At 48.8% G+C, this 15,323-nt stretch overlaps 1 protein-coding gene across 21 annotated transcripts in view; it reads right to left on the minus strand.

Moving 5' to 3' along the window:
- The window catches only part of ADCY4 (adenylate cyclase 4), a 1,677,325-nt gene that overhangs the window by 15,074 nt on the left and 1,646,928 nt on the right, over positions 1-15,323 (minus strand). Inside the window, exon 27 of one of the 21 annotated variants that reach the window (XM_069633803.1) lies at positions 524-1,013. The exons of 19 other annotated variants lie outside the window; for them this stretch is intronic. In XM_069633803.1, coding sequence (XP_069489904.1) covers positions 993-1,013 — 21 coding nt within the window. In that variant the 3' untranslated portion in view covers positions 524-992. Of the gene's footprint in view, positions 1-523; positions 1,014-15,323 lie in introns of those variants that run through there. One more of the 21 variants, XM_069633802.1, reaches the window with a different exon arrangement.

A 15,323-nucleotide genomic window follows, 5' to 3' on the forward strand; every position in this document is an offset into this window, starting at 1 on the left:
TCGCCGCTGTGCGGCACGTCATCACTGAACTAGTGCAGACAATTCGGGACATGCGTCCAAATGAGCAGGCAGGAACCTCCTCGGGTGCCAGCTCGACACCAAGCAGCCCCATCCGCCGATCGGGGAGGAACCTGCGCAGCACAGGCAGGGGTGCCCCGGGGGCCAGGGGAGGGGGCTGCCAATAGTGGCCGGACAGTGGAGAAATCCTACATCAGACACTGCTGCACAGACTTACTCACACCTTTGTAGGGATTCCAGGGGGGAGGGGGGAGTGGGTGTGTTGGGGAGTTCAGGGGGGAGGGGGAGTGGGTGTGTTGGGGAGTTCAGGGGGGAGGGGGGAGTGGGTGTGTTGGGGAGTTCAGGGGGGAGGGGGGAGTGGGTGTGTTGGGGAGTTCAGGGGGGAGGGGGGAGTGGGCGTGTTGGGGAGTTCAGGGGGGAGGGGGGAGTGGGTGTGTTCAACAAAATCACTTTCACAATACACTTTTCATATTTGCACAAATCAGATGTGTAGACATTGCTCATTGCGTATGTGTGATTTATTGGTAAACAGTCCCCAGTGTCCATATAACAGACGCACACAGTGCCACAATCGTCATCTCCAGGTGACACCCTCATTCGCGTGTGCTAGAATAATTGGTTGATCAGAGTACTACGCATTTCACGCCCCTCCTGTGCATCGCCGCCTCCATGAGGTGCTGCCGAATCCCCAACTTCATCATCCTCATCGTCAGGTGGTTGCAGTTCTGCATCAGGGGACAGGGGCACATTGCGTCTGACGCACATATTGTGTAGCATGACACATGCCATGACGATCTTTGCCATCTTCTCATGGCGGTACAGGAGTGCCCCACCAGACCTGCTGAGGCAGCGAAACCGTGCCTTCAATAGGCCAAATGCCTACTCAATCACCACACGGGTACGTGTATGTGCACGGTTGAAGTCCTCCTCGTGCTGGTTCTGTGGGTTCCGGACTGGTGTAAGGAGCCACCTCTTCAGGGGATAGCCTGCATCACCTGTATGTGGGCGAGAATGTATGTGTCAGTCATGACGTCTATTTCAAAACATGACGTGCCACCATGGCTTGCATCCAACTGTTACTTCGGACCTCTTTTAAATGCACTAATTGATTCACACTATGCGACCAGTATATGCTCATGGCTCTTATGGAATGTTGTGCATGCCATCAACCAATGTATGCAGGGGGGTCAAGTGCCTTGTGAGTGTCCATCCACTGTGTTCGTTCATGCCGTTTGTTTTGGTGGCCTGGCACGTGTCCTGTGAGGTCAACGCTCACATCATTGCAACATTGCTGTCAGCCTCATCATGACCCCAGTGAGCAATACTGATGTTGATAGGGACATTTTGTGGGCCTTGCTGTCTGTGTGATGGTGTGTTGATGTTTCTGTCCGTCATGTGCCTCATTCGTGCGCAGTTATGGGGACAGGCCTTTCAGTGGATGGTGTCTGGTGACGTGCATGTAGGAGCATTTCGTTGAGGTCAATGTGGTGTGAATTGGTACAATGCACTTGCAGATGGTTGTGTCATGGTTGGGGCACACCTTCATTCACGTGGTGGGGCTGCATACATCGGGCATTAGGTTTAGTGGTGTCAGCTGAAGTTTGTGCTGCTTTAGGGTATGATCTGGCTCCGTTGTCTCTGCTACTCACAGCCAGGTGGAGTATTCAGTAGGGGTGGGATGGCGGTTGGTGTTTCTATCCTGCTGTCAATGTCGTTGTGTATCATGTATACGATGGTGGTGATGGTGTCCCGGTCCAAACGGTACAGGGTGTGGATCTGCTCAGCGGTGAGGTTGAATGGACTCGCTCTGATGCGTGGGATTGTGGGCTGCCTGCGTGGTGCCACTGGCTGTGCTGGTGGGGCTTGCTGGCCCTGCCTTGCCCTCCTTCTCCTCCTGCGTCTCCTCTGTGCAGCCTATTGTTGTTGTTGTTGTAGTTGAAGTTGTAGCACTTGCATTGCTATCAGGTCCTCCAGCCCCAACATTGCTAGTCCTATTGGAATCATTGTGGAGTGTGACTGGGTCTGGGAAGGGGTTGGGTGTGCTCTTTTTGTACTTCCTGACTCTGTATTGCCTCCACCTATGCTGATTCTGTGCACCTGTGGCAGCTGGATTCACTGCACAAGGCCCTTTACGGTTGGTTCGCGATGGCGTAATTAGCACCATGGCGGTAAGGTACTTAACGGGCTGGGTGATGGCGTTAGGTGCATGTCCGCTTGGGTCGGCATTCGCGTACCTTTACGCCATGGCGCTAAGTACGGTGTGGGAGGTCGCGTGCGCGCGCCATTGGCGCAGTTAGCGGCAGCGTTAACTACGATGCCGCTAATGGCATCGTAGTTAACGGTCACGGGTCATGATCGGACCTAGCGGAAAACGATGGCGGTAACCATTTACCGCCATCGTTTTTCACTTAGCGCCAGGGTCGTAATGAGGCCCAATGTCTCCTGTTTGACTATATATACCAGCAGTGCGAGGATCTTAGGGGCTCACAGTTAACAATAATTGTAAACCTTCCAGTCATCACCTCTTTTTGTTTGCTGTAGTCAACACAAGTGCGACAGGTATGCCAAGACGTAGGCCCTATGCCTGCTGGTGCGTGAGACCCAAGCTACACCTCACTGATGCCCAATTAGGCTGAAAACATGTCTGGGGTTGCTTGACTTCTGTGAGAAACCTGAAGGTATCTCCCTAGCTAGTCCCCGAGGATCTGCCATCCAGGTGGCCAGGACACGCCATCACTATTGGATCCAGTTCCTGGGGGTGGACCAGTGAGGGAGGATCACCTGGATGGGGGGTCCTCGGGAGTGGGACACGGACAGGTGAGACGCGGTATCCCCCTTCCTTTTATACCTCTTACCTATCCTACCAGGTAGGACATTCGAAGAAATTCCCCCTCACACCCCTTTTCCTAACACAAACACTTTCGCACAACGGACTAACACCAGAGCCGTTTACCTGACATGTTCAAATACAAGGGTCAGGCAAAGTCAGGCAATTGATGAGAATGACACATACCTGACAGCCCTTTCCCTACCCCACAGGGATAAAAGGTGGAGCAAGAGAGCACAGTATGAGAAAGACAGACCGCACAACAAGACAGCTATCCATACCCGGCAGTTCAAGAGGAGGAGAAAGGCGGCAGATATCGACAGGCTGATCAGCAGAGACACGACCTTGCCCTTTTCGACAAAACCGTGCGAACCCTCAGCTGAAAGAAACTTAAGACCGAGGACAATAGCCCAAGTGTGCTGCAACAGATGCCAACGGTACGCAGAGCGTATTGATGCCCACAAGCCGGAGCGAGGGAGAATCCTGCTTCCATGGTACCGCCCTTCACTCCAGTAAAAAGGAATGCCAAGCGGTTCATCACAGCTAGTGAGTTGAGGGGAGAGACGATAAGAACCGGGCTGTTGTGAATGAAAGTCACAAAGTGGCAAAGTTTAAAAGAACTGTAAGATTCTGAAGGGGAGACCAGCTGCAAAAGGGGACCACTACCATGTGGGTGCTGCTCTGAGAAGCCCTGGTCAATCCCTGTCTGAATGAAACTACAGATACCAGAAGGCCGTAGGAGAGTCGCCAAGATAGTTCAAAGTGGTCATACAGGAGGTCAAGCGAAATCCCCATACAGTAGAAATCCTTTGACCATTGAAAGTATAACTGAATTTGAAGTTAGCAAGAGTGAACCCGGAAGAGGGATGCAGACGAGAAGGGTGCAAGTCTAAAGTCCTAAGAAACAGTGTGCTGACAAGAGTGAACCCGGCCGAGGGATGTCCACTGGAACTATTTAAAATGACATTTGTGAAGGAAAAGCCATAGTGTCCCTGGTGGAGGGAAGCTGAATGCAAAGAGGGGTCTGCGCCCGAAAGAGGGGGATCCAGGGGTGAATCCATCACCTGAGAAAAGCCATAGTGAACCCGGTGAAGGGAGGCTGAAAGAAAAAAGGTGTCTGCGCCCAGAAGAAGGGGACCCAGGAGTGAATCCATCACCGAGAAATACGTAGAACAGAAGTTTGTGTTTGTTTATTGTTTTAATATTTAAAAGTCTATCAGGCCCTCGGAACCAGGAGACACAACCACTGAGGCCCTGAGATTGATAGTAACTGTTTTAGGTTCTAAGCCTGGAATAGGGAGACCCATGGGGTGAAAAGCTATCATCCAATAGCACGAGGAACAGGGGTCAGTGTCCGGAAGAGGGGGACGAGGCCTCACCCAAAATGAAACCAAGAAACAAACTTTTATTTTGTTGAAGGAACTTTTGTTTTGTTATTTGAACACATCAGGCCGTTGAAGGCAAGAGACATTTAAGGGAAACGAGGCTTGGCCATCGAGGCTCCTGATAAACTCGGACAGAACTGTCGACTCGTGCTGAGGAAGCTCGAGTGTGTTCTGTGCTCCAAGATCCCACCTTACTCAAAACGTGGGGCAGGAAGATCCAGGCTACCACATCCTGACATATTATTTGTGAACACTTCTTTCTTTTCTGGAGAACTATCCCACACCTCTTTTTGTAGTAGTTCTAAGGTTTAGCAACATGTTTCTTAGTTTAGGCCCTTTTTATTCGATACAATGCCACTAGGACTGCCTTCTTTTCATTTGATGGTCGACGCTTGCTCCCATCTTAGATTTAGGTTTAGTTTACCCATTTTACCACCCGGCAAACATTGTCAATAAAAACCCTTGAACTGTCGTCACTTGTGTCTGAAGGACATCTGGCCTGGTAGATGTCTGTCTTCCCTCTGTTCTCCCTTGCTTGCCTCATCGCGCCTTGAAGCACTTGTGTATAGGCGAGTTATAAATGCCATATCATATCATATGATCTTTCCCCATTCTGTAATGGCCTGGCAGGCGAAAAGCAATGGTCTGGAGGGTTGCCAGAGTGATGCCAGAGGTTTGGATTAATTCTTAACCTTCTTGCCATTACCACTTTTGTTTTGCTGTATTCACCCTGAGTTGGAATGTTGTGCCCAGACATGGGCCCCATGCCTGCCGTTCCTAGTGACTCAAGTTACACCTCAATGATGCCACTGAAACAAGTCTGCGATTGCTTGTGGTCTCGTGCAGAAGGGATAAGACCAAGTAGTTTGGGCTGGACTACCCCTTTTGGTGAGGGACCAAGCCTGATTTGCATATGCTTTTCCCCTACTTGTAATGGCTTGGCAGGCAAAAAAACTTGGTCTGTAGGGTTGTCTAGAACGATGCAAGAGGTTTAGATTAATTCTAAACCTTCCAGCCCTCACCTCTATTTGATTGCTGTAGTCACCACTGAGTGGGACGGGTATGCCCAGACGTGCATCCTGTGCCTGCTGGGCCTAGAGACTTAAGTTACAGCTCACTGATGACACCGAAACATGTCTCGGGTGGCTTGTTGCCTCGTGCAGCACGGATGTGACCAAGCATTTTGGGCTGGAATGCCTCTTTTGGGGTGGGACAAACCTGATTTGCATGTGGCCTTTCCATTTTTGTAATGGCTTTGCAGGCAAAGAACAGGATTGCCCTGACCAAACCAGAGTTTAAGATTGATTTGTAACTTTCCAACCATCACCTCTTTTGTTTAGTGGTGGCCACAACAAGAAGGATGACCAGGGGGGCCTTCCCCTTTGAATGAAGAAGGTGGGGAAGGGATGGTTGAAAAGTAACCAAGTCTGCTTGCCAGAAGACCGTAGCAACAATGGGGCAGAAAGTAATTCTGCAATAGGGACCCTCACAGTAAGTGCACAACACACATGGCTGTTTTGCAAAGACACAGATCCTACAGAGACAGCCCAATGAACAGAGATCTGCCTAGGAGGGAATCCAAGACCCTATAAAAGAACAGCACCCTCGGCAGAAAGTGTGGGTCACTGCAGTAGTGGAAGGATGGTGTTTGGAGCAATTGGGTGAGCAGAAGGATCGAAAGGATTAGAGAATAGAGAAGAAGAAGGAGCATCAGGGGGTGAAAGAGAAAGGGTGAAGTGGGTGCACATAATTTTTTATTATGTCTTTCTTAATGGATTATGAAAAAACTCAATTGTTTTCAATAATAGTAGGATACAGCAAGCAGTGCATATTTGTTTATGCAGAAATAGTAAAATCCCCTTACGCAGTACACTAAAATTAATACACCAGTGCTCATAGAGTGCTCATGAAGCAGAAGAGGCATTAGCCAAGGTTAAAAGGTCTTTATCAAATGGGGCATTAGCAGTCATCACACAAGCACAGGGACACAAACAATGACCAATTGCTTACTACTGTACGGTCTTAGATCACGCTGCAGCAGGGTTGCCCCCTTCCCTTAGGCAGCCACCAAGCAGTACAGCAATGCATAAATAAAGTACTAGGCTCGTCCTTAGAAGTAACAGTCTCTCTTGCGATAGTTGCCATTATAAAATGCATCAAATGTTACCCTAACATGCTGCCAGGTAGTCAATTCAGCTTCCCTACTACCTACCCCACTGGCCATAGATCCTCATGACTATGAGTCACATGACTGTCCAGCTTTCACTGACAAACCTTTGCAGCCGTTCTCTTAGCATCTCTAATAATATTCTGCTGTATGTTCAAAGGAAGTAGGAGTACGGATAATGTGTACGCCTCCAACCAACACCAAGGGGGTGCTGTTCTACTTGAGTGATGGGGTTGCGAAAGATATATATACGATTCTGACAGCGAGGTAGAAAAGCATATTGACACCCTGCTCAGAATCGAAGTTAAGAGTGCATTGTGGGTATATTGGAGAAGGACAGGAGGGGGAGAGGGTAAAGAATTTTTCATGGTCAGGCAGGCGAATCATGCGGGTCACGGCAGGGGAAGGGCACATGGGGTGGGAATTCCTCAGGAGAGGGAGAGTGGGACGCCTGGATAGGGGATGGGGGGCGAGATTGGACAAAAGACATGAGTAACATTAGGATTGTATCCTGGAATGGGATGGGGTTACATTAAGCGGAACAGGGTGCATACATAGCTGGAAAATAGGGGAGTACATGTGACCCTCCTTCAGAACACGCATCTTGTGGCAGCCAAACAGGCCACTCTTGCAAAAAAAATGGGGGAACTAGTGTAAAGGTCTCCATATTCGTCGTATTCCTGTGAAACCCTGGTGTGGGTGGCCCCCTCTGTGCCTTTCTGACTACTGGAATGCAAAAGGGACGGAGAGGGCAGGTTGACCATTGTGCATGGGTTTCTGGAACAAAGGGAGGTCTGCATCATTAGCTTGTATGCCCCTAACCATAACACTGCTAGCTATTTTAAGTTTCTATATCCCTGGTTGGCGAAATACAGAGGGGCTCTGTGGCTGTGGGGAGGGGACTTCAACTGCGCTCTGGGCACTGCATTGGATAGGTCGTCCGACAAAGATGGGCAGCTAGGAAACTAGGGATATTAATGCAGGAGTTGGGGATGGGCGAAATATGGAGACAGCTGCACGGGGACAAGAGAGGCTATTAATTTTTCTCGAGCCCACACGGGATACATACACGCATCGATTATATATTTACGGGGCTGAAGGCCCATGGGAATTACCAATGGGCGGTTATCAGGCAAGAGTTCTTTCAGACCACGCGCCACTCGCAGTGACGTAGCAACATACAACAGGCACGCCCACAATCCCAACATGGCGACTGAGAGCGGAGGCACTACTTGATGAGCAGTTCAGGACCCACATGGGTGGCAGAACCGAGGAATTTTTTAAGTTTAATGAAGGGAGCGTGGTAGAGGTGGGAACCCTTTGGGAAGCTTTTAAGGTGGTGATGAGAGGGGAAGCAATCAGGAAGATGGGCGGCATACGCAAAGACCTGCTGTGGTGCATAGCTAGCACAGAAGGGCAGATGAAAGTGTTAGAGGAGACTGGGGGACAAGCAGCGGCGCAGGAGAAGAAGCTGATTGAGCTCAAACAGGACTGCATAGCGGCCTGGGAGTAGCTGGGCAAGCACGATTATAGCAAGTACATTGAAACTACACGAGAACAGGGGCAAGCTGGGAAGGTTGCTGGCCTGCTTGTGCCGGGTGGAGGAGGGTAGGAGCATGTTAGCCTTCATTAAAGATGAGTGTGGGGAAGAGTGCAGGACCCAGGGTGAAATAAATGCAGTCTTCAGTAGATATTACCAGCGTCTGTATGAGGCTGGAAATGGAGGCAACGCCAGACATCTGAACGATATATGGATGGAAATGTACCTGCCTCACCTGGAACAGGAACAGGCGGAGATGCTTGATGCTCCATTCACGGAGGAGGAGCGGCAGGCGACGATATGCATGCTGCCCATAGGCAAAACGCTGGGTGGCAACGGGTTCCTGGCAGAATTCTACAAGGAATTTGCGGGAGACTTAGCATCCCCCTCCTGCAGATGGTTGCAGATGCTTGAGGAGGCATATAAAGCAGGTCAACTGCCAGCAAGCCTCTGAGATTCCATCATAGTGCAAATTTAGAAATCAGGTAAGCCACCGCTGGAGTGCGGGTCATATCGACGCTCAAAATTGCTAAATTCTAGCTGCAATGTTGGCGAACAGATTGAGGGGGGTCATTTGCTCCGTAATACACCCCAAACAAATGGGTTATGTTCCCAGGAGGAGTACATCCTGGAATTTGCATATGCTTCCCCACATATTAGATAAAGCCAGGGAGGAGAAGGCGGAGTATGTTGCGGCTTCGCTAGATGCCATAAAGGCATTCAACAGTGAGATGGGATTGGCTGCACGCCACGCTGCAGGTTTTTTGGAGTGGGGCCACGCGTTGCGTGATGGGTACAACTATTGTATGAAAAACCACTGGTGCGAGTGAAAAACGGGAGACACATTTCGGCATTGTGGGAGTTGGGTAAGGGATCTAAACAAGGGGGCCCACTCTCCCCCATGCTGTTCATATTGGCCTTGGAGCTGCTTGCAGTCTTCCTCGGGGCAGAATACAGGGACGCAGGCATACCCATCGGGAGGAAAAGCATGTGGTCTCACTGTATATGGACGACATGCTGCTTTACGTGCGGGACCTGGAAACCAATCTGCCATATTTGCTGGAAATATTGGACAGCTTCTCCAGACTATGGGCCTGATCACGACCTCGGCGGTAACGCTAACGCTATTAGCGCGGGGGCTATTAGCGCGACCGCCATAGCCCCCGGCGCTAATAGCGCGACATCACAAGTTGGGCGGACTTGGAAGTCCCCATTCCCCATTGAGCCCATTCGGGAATGCCCCATTCCCCATTGGGCTCAATGGGGAAAATTTGCACTCTTTCCGCCGGCGGATTTCCCGCCGGCGGTAATAGCGCGAATTTTCGGCGGATTTCCCCCCAGTCAAGAGCTGGGGCGAAATCCGCCGAAGCCCTGATTCGGCAGACCCTTCAATCCGGCAGTAATAGCGCTACCGCCGGATTTAAGGGTTACCGTCGAGGTTGTGATCAGGCCCTATGTGTTGTTGAGAAGTGCATGGGTTTCTGACAAAAGCTCCTGTTTTTTATGATGGGCTGCATGGCACTACTCTAGATTATCATCTTGTGCTACCACGTCTGTTGCACCCCTTTGTGAATATACCGTATGAGATTCTGAAAGTGAACAGTCCCCAAAATACAATCCAAACTCCCCAATGAGAGTCAGTAAAAGACACACCCCAGTAGGGAATGAGATCGAGACCAAGTGCGGGTGAGTTTAAGAAGCAAAGTTTATCTAGATAAAATAGGGCATGCAGAGAACTCTGCTTACTCAGAGAGCGCTCTGCCAAACAATAAACTGTCATTGCGTTAAAAAGGGTTACAGCATCATCAGTGACGAAAATATATATGGTACAAAAGTTACACTTTCATTGGAGGAGCCACAGATCCAGTATAGCTTCATAGGCGCTGCCTCTAGACGATTGGATAGTTGCTTGGCGGGAAGGCGGACATCACGTTTATCAGCTGGGCTGGTCAGTGTGAGGTGAAGGTATGTGTCTCTGGATGAGGTGATTAATACTAGCTCTCTAATCTAAACACTACTTCAAAGTATACAATAAAAAGACAATAATTTGTATTCTGACAGGTTGGGAGGAACCCATATATCTCACTGGTTGCTTTTATATACATTGTCCTGAATCACTGGTCAGGTGAAAGTTATGGGGGGGTCATCTCTGTCAAGGGTATGGGGGTGAACGCTCCGTGCGGGCCCAGTGGAGGGATGAGAGGATATATTTGTTGCGCTGGGACATTCGGGAGAAATGGGCCTGCAGTAGTATAGTCGCAGGGAGAAGAAAAGATGGGGGCCATTCGCATGCCGTGCACGGCACTGCTGGGGAGGGAGAGAAGGCCCTGGGCAGATAGAGTGTGGCCTAGTTCAAAATAGTGGAGTTTAAAGCACACAACAAAATGGAGTTCAAACAAGTTTGCGTGGCCTCTTCTGCAGGGCATAGGGGAGGAGGTTTGGTTGTACCTTGGACCAGATCTTCATATGTTAAGTATATGAGTGTAACAATGTCCGCTCTGCTGCAGGATGAGCTCCATGGGCCTCACATTTTGTACCATGACACATAATTCCTTTTAACACTTACCATCTTCAAGTGTGCATATATTACATAAAGACAATGGATCTACATCATGGGGCAGAATTACGTGGGCCCAAATATCTTATCTACTATAATCAATTAGCTAATACATCCATCAAACATCTCTTTGGATCTCATACAAACAGATTTATCACACGTGAGTACAAAAGGAAAATATATGGTTACAGACGGTTGTATCAAGGGTGAATCTTAGTGGCATGCAGTCATAGGGAAGCCATCTGTTACATCAAAGAGGCGGTGAGGATAGAGGCTGGGTGAGTATTATATCATCTGAGTTGGGTCTGTTGGCGCGGAACAGGTTTGTGGAGATGGATGGGTTTTTTCTAAGACCAGGCCTTGGCTCAGTCATTTGCAGAGCAGCGATGCTGGCAGGAAGGGCGAGCTACAATGTTTTATTTGTAGCCTTTCTCACCCAGCTATTCGTGGGAACAGGACAGTCGCTAAGACACCGGAGGGGAGGAGGTGGGGGGAGTAACATGCTGACTGTGTGGGGCCCCAGGGGAGAGGTGCAGGCCTGCATGCCGGCATTTCTGTGAGACCTGCTGGGGCTTTTACAAAATGGGGTCAATGTTTGTACAAAATGGAGTTGGTAATCAGACTGCTTATAGAAGTCGCACCTGTATGTGTCGTCCCTAGGCTGCACGGCACCTTTGGCCAGGGGTGCATTACAAGCTGGGGGGATGAGCATAGTGTGCGTGTGGGGACGGGAATGGAGGGGAGGGGGCCTAGAAGACCTTTCCTCCCACACAATTCCGAGGTCGTTCTTCTGCAGACTAGATACAGTGGTGAGAGGTTTTATTTGGGGGTGGAGGGAGAGGTGCTGGGTATTGCTCTGGGTACTTAGGAGAGACTACAAGGAAGGGGGTATCAGGTTACCACATTTTGAGGCATATTACCTGGCTGGGCAACTGCAGTTTGTGGTATCCTGGCTGGCGGATGAGGCCTCTCTAGACACTGAGCTGCTGTGGGGGGATGTGACACTGTTTTACCTGAGAGAGGTGCTCTGGGCGCCAAACGCTGGTCAGATGGGCGGGGGGGTTGGTCCTGGTCACACTGGGAACTGTGGAACAGATGGTGGAGTCTACGGGCAAGCAGGACCCATATACTGCTGATGTATCATTGGTGGCAGTCACTGGGGGGGACGGGGAGGTGGTACACAACATTAGATTGCATTGGAACCAAAGGGAGTCATCACCTTGGGCGACCTGTGCAAGGAGGGGACTGTGTCGGGCTTCCCTGAATTGACAGAGACTTATGGTATACAGAAAGTAAAATTTCTGTCTTCTAACAGGGTGCTCAAATTGGTCAAAACTAGATGGCCAGACATCAAGGAGGGTTTGGCAGGAGACAAAGCACCTGGATCTCTCTATGACCTGATGGAAGGGGACCATGTTATCTCTAGGCTCTATGACTTAACACTAGATTCACTCAGTAAACCTGACCTCATAGCCCGTGCCAAGTGGGAGAGTGAGGTGGGCCGGGCCTTGACGGAGGGAAATGGGCCAGGGTGATGTACACACGCAGGGTATCTAGGAATGCCAGATTCATGCAGCTACAGCTGTTTCTCACACACAGAGCCTACATGACTCGGAGTTGCCCAATATGTACGAGCACGTCAGCAGACATGCTGCACTTGTTCTGGGCTTGCCCGTTAATCCTGGGGTTCTAGCAGGATATTGCAAACAGAGCCTCCAGAGGAGGGATAGGAATGCATGGGTGGCCCCCGGAGGCATGCATGCTGGGGCTGTTCCCGAGGCGATGCAAGGAGGCACACGTGGCAAAGATGAAGGGCCTTATATACATTCTAGCAAAGTGAAGGTTAGCACTAGCTTGGAAGTCAGCAGAGAGCCCCCGCGTAGAGGCATGTTAGGGGGACCTCCGAAAGTGGGCTGAAGCTGAAACAGTGGTGTGGCATAGAGCGGTGTATAGGGGGTCAGATGAAGGCCAGTATGGATGTTACAGAATGAAATGCATTGGACCAGTAGATGTTTGCACCCTCAGATGACATGCCAACGTGAGGCATAAATTGCAAAGATGAGGGATAGAGGGCTCGAAAGCAAGTAAGTCGAACGGTAGAGCAGAGGGTACCTAGTAAGGATTGGGAAAGTGGAGAGGTCAGGCATGCATATGTTTAGTTGTTTGTTTAGCATCGGGATAGTTATGTCCAGATTGTCTGGTGCAAGTAGAGAAGTTTCAGGCAGAGGGGTTGAACACAGGTAACAAACAACTAGAGGATGCACTGCGCTGTGAGCAGAGACACTGACGACCAGCAGGGCATTATTGGGCCTGTGGGGATACATTGCACAAGACTTGCACATTTCTACATATAGTGTCAATCTCTGGTAGTGCGCAGCCATCTATGGGCAGTCGTTGGTTCGGGTTGGGGGGTGGGGTTCTTACTCTTTCTGCTTATTTGTTGAAATACCAATGAAACATTTTTATTTTAAAGAGTGTATTGAGGGGATTAATAAATCTGTCCATCTAGACTTGGTTCCCATGAAACACTTTTAATTATGTGACTGGGTGAGAGACAGTGAAGTGTAAAAGGGTGAATTTAGATGCAGATAATTTTTCTTATGTCTTTCCTAATGGGTTATGCTAACATCTCAATTCATTTGATGTTACTGGATTGGTTGCTCTCTTTCTAAACTAACATTTCTACTCTTTAGCAGGCTCATTTCAACTTCATTTTGAATTGACCAGCAGAAGGCTCTTCGTAAGGCTCATCTATATCAGTGTTGTGTTTATTTGCCATGTGCAAACTAAAACGTGTGTCTTGGACTTTTCTGTGCCAAGGAAGGGCGTTTGTAGGCACATGTTGTAAAGTGGTACAGAAAAGGACACTAAAGGAATGCAAGGAGTTGCTTTGAAAGGCAGGGTTGGTAAGCCCTTTTTGGTGGGAGCGTTCAGATGGAACTGTCACTTAACCAGTTTGACAGTCATCTGCATTAACAAAAGACTATTGGATACAGTTTTTAATTAATTTGATGGGGAAGGTGGTCCTATACCACCAGTTGTAGACTAAGTTTCTTGATAAGTTTCATTTTCGTCATCTGACTAGAACCTATAAAGGTGGAGTTCTGAATGCTGGGTCATGTTATTGCAGTTTGCTCATGTACGATGAAGCTGTGTTGTCTTGTATTTGTCTTGCAAGACAAATAAATCTGTCAATGCTACTATCCTAAACTGAAGTGTGAGCCTGGTTTCTCTAACAGTTCAGGGTGCAAGGGGCAGAAGGAGGATGGCAGAGCGGAGTTGGAGAAAAAATGAGAGTTAGAGTAGGAGGTAGGAGAACTGAAGGAGGTTGGGAAAGATCATATATTGGAATTTGGAGAATAGTTTGGAGGAGGCGTAAGAAGTTCTGGAGGAGGTTAAGAAACATCAGAAGGTGGAGAAGAGTTGGGGGAAGTGGATGTGCTGGAGGAGATTGGAGGGGATTACATGGAGGAGGCTAGAAGACTGCGTGTGTTCTTTCAGGAGTAGCACCAGAGAAAGCAGAAGTTTGGTGGAAGGAGAAGAGAGAAAGCCAAGTCTTCAAACTGGGGCCTGAGTTAGGACAGATCCGGATATGAAGGGGTGGATCCCACAGAGGGTGGTGGAATGAGAGTTGGTGAAGTGTTGAAGAGGGTAGGCTTGACCTGGAGCCAGGACTAGGCCATTTAGAGGTTCTGCAGGTTGAGGATCTCCAAACTTGAACTCCCTACCTGACGAACTTGGAGGTCTCAAAACTCAACATGAGGAATTCCTGGATGATCGGGTAGAGGAAACTGTTGTTCTGGCTGTCTGGAGGAAACACAATGACTCCCAGAGACTATTCTAGCCAGAGGGGCCCCCTGAATGGACTTTGATTTGAAGGGAAGATCCCTTGGAGGAGTACTTTGTTGCTTGGAAATGGGATCTTCTGTCTGTGCTGCAACAAACCTTTGCGTTTAAGCATTTTGTGGGTCCCACAAGGACTTCTACTGACATGAGCTAACAAATGTTTTATACATTTTGCTAAGTTTTCTGCGTCACTGTTTACCATGAACATTACATTCCCCTAAGAACAGAGCTCTTCTTGAGACAGCACCAACCTGTTACCGGCCCTAAAGATAAGTGAATTACTGCCTTTGCACCCTAAGGACAGGCAAATACTCACAACTGAAAAATAGGGAGTACAAATATTTCTAAAAAGTATACACAATGGGCACATAGGGGCCTACCCTCTACCACCCACCCCGGCCCCTCTGCTTCCACCCACAAAGTTCCACTGATAGTTTTGGGTCAGTGGTACAAGCAAAGCAGTGGCAGAGGAAGGAGCTTTAGTAATATTACTTTCTGAACCAAAGAGGAGCTTTGAAGGAATAATTAATCTTTTATTTGCCATGCATTACTAGGAGGAATGAAGTGTGGGTTACAAAAATATATCTGTTCTACCGTTAAATATACTTCATTTTTCCTAAATAAGTACGCTGATTGGCATTAAGAATGACTTTTCACTCCCGAAAAAATCATTTTATACCAACCACAAAAAAAAAAACATTTAGTTATCTGACCTGGAACCATGATTATAACCTGGTCATAGGACGTGAATTTACTTCTCAATAGTTGTTTTGTCCAGCCTTCTGCATCCCGCCTTTTAAAGAAAAGCCTCAATGAGGTCCCATAGAGTGCCCCTTAAGAAATCACATAAGGTTACCGTATAACTTAATAGCTGCACTGCTCCGATGTATAACAGATGCAGTACCTCCTCCTTTTACTAGTTTGTTTCTTCTGTGATTGAAACGCGAGATGCATGTTGAAACATCTCTGAAGCTAAGCACATA

The sequence above is a fragment of the Ambystoma mexicanum genome, chromosome 13, assembly GCF_040938575.1.
Source record: "Ambystoma mexicanum isolate Mex_15411 chromosome 13, UKY_AmexF1_1, whole genome shotgun sequence".
Taxonomy (NCBI): domain Eukaryota; kingdom Metazoa; phylum Chordata; class Amphibia; order Caudata; family Ambystomatidae; genus Ambystoma; species Ambystoma mexicanum.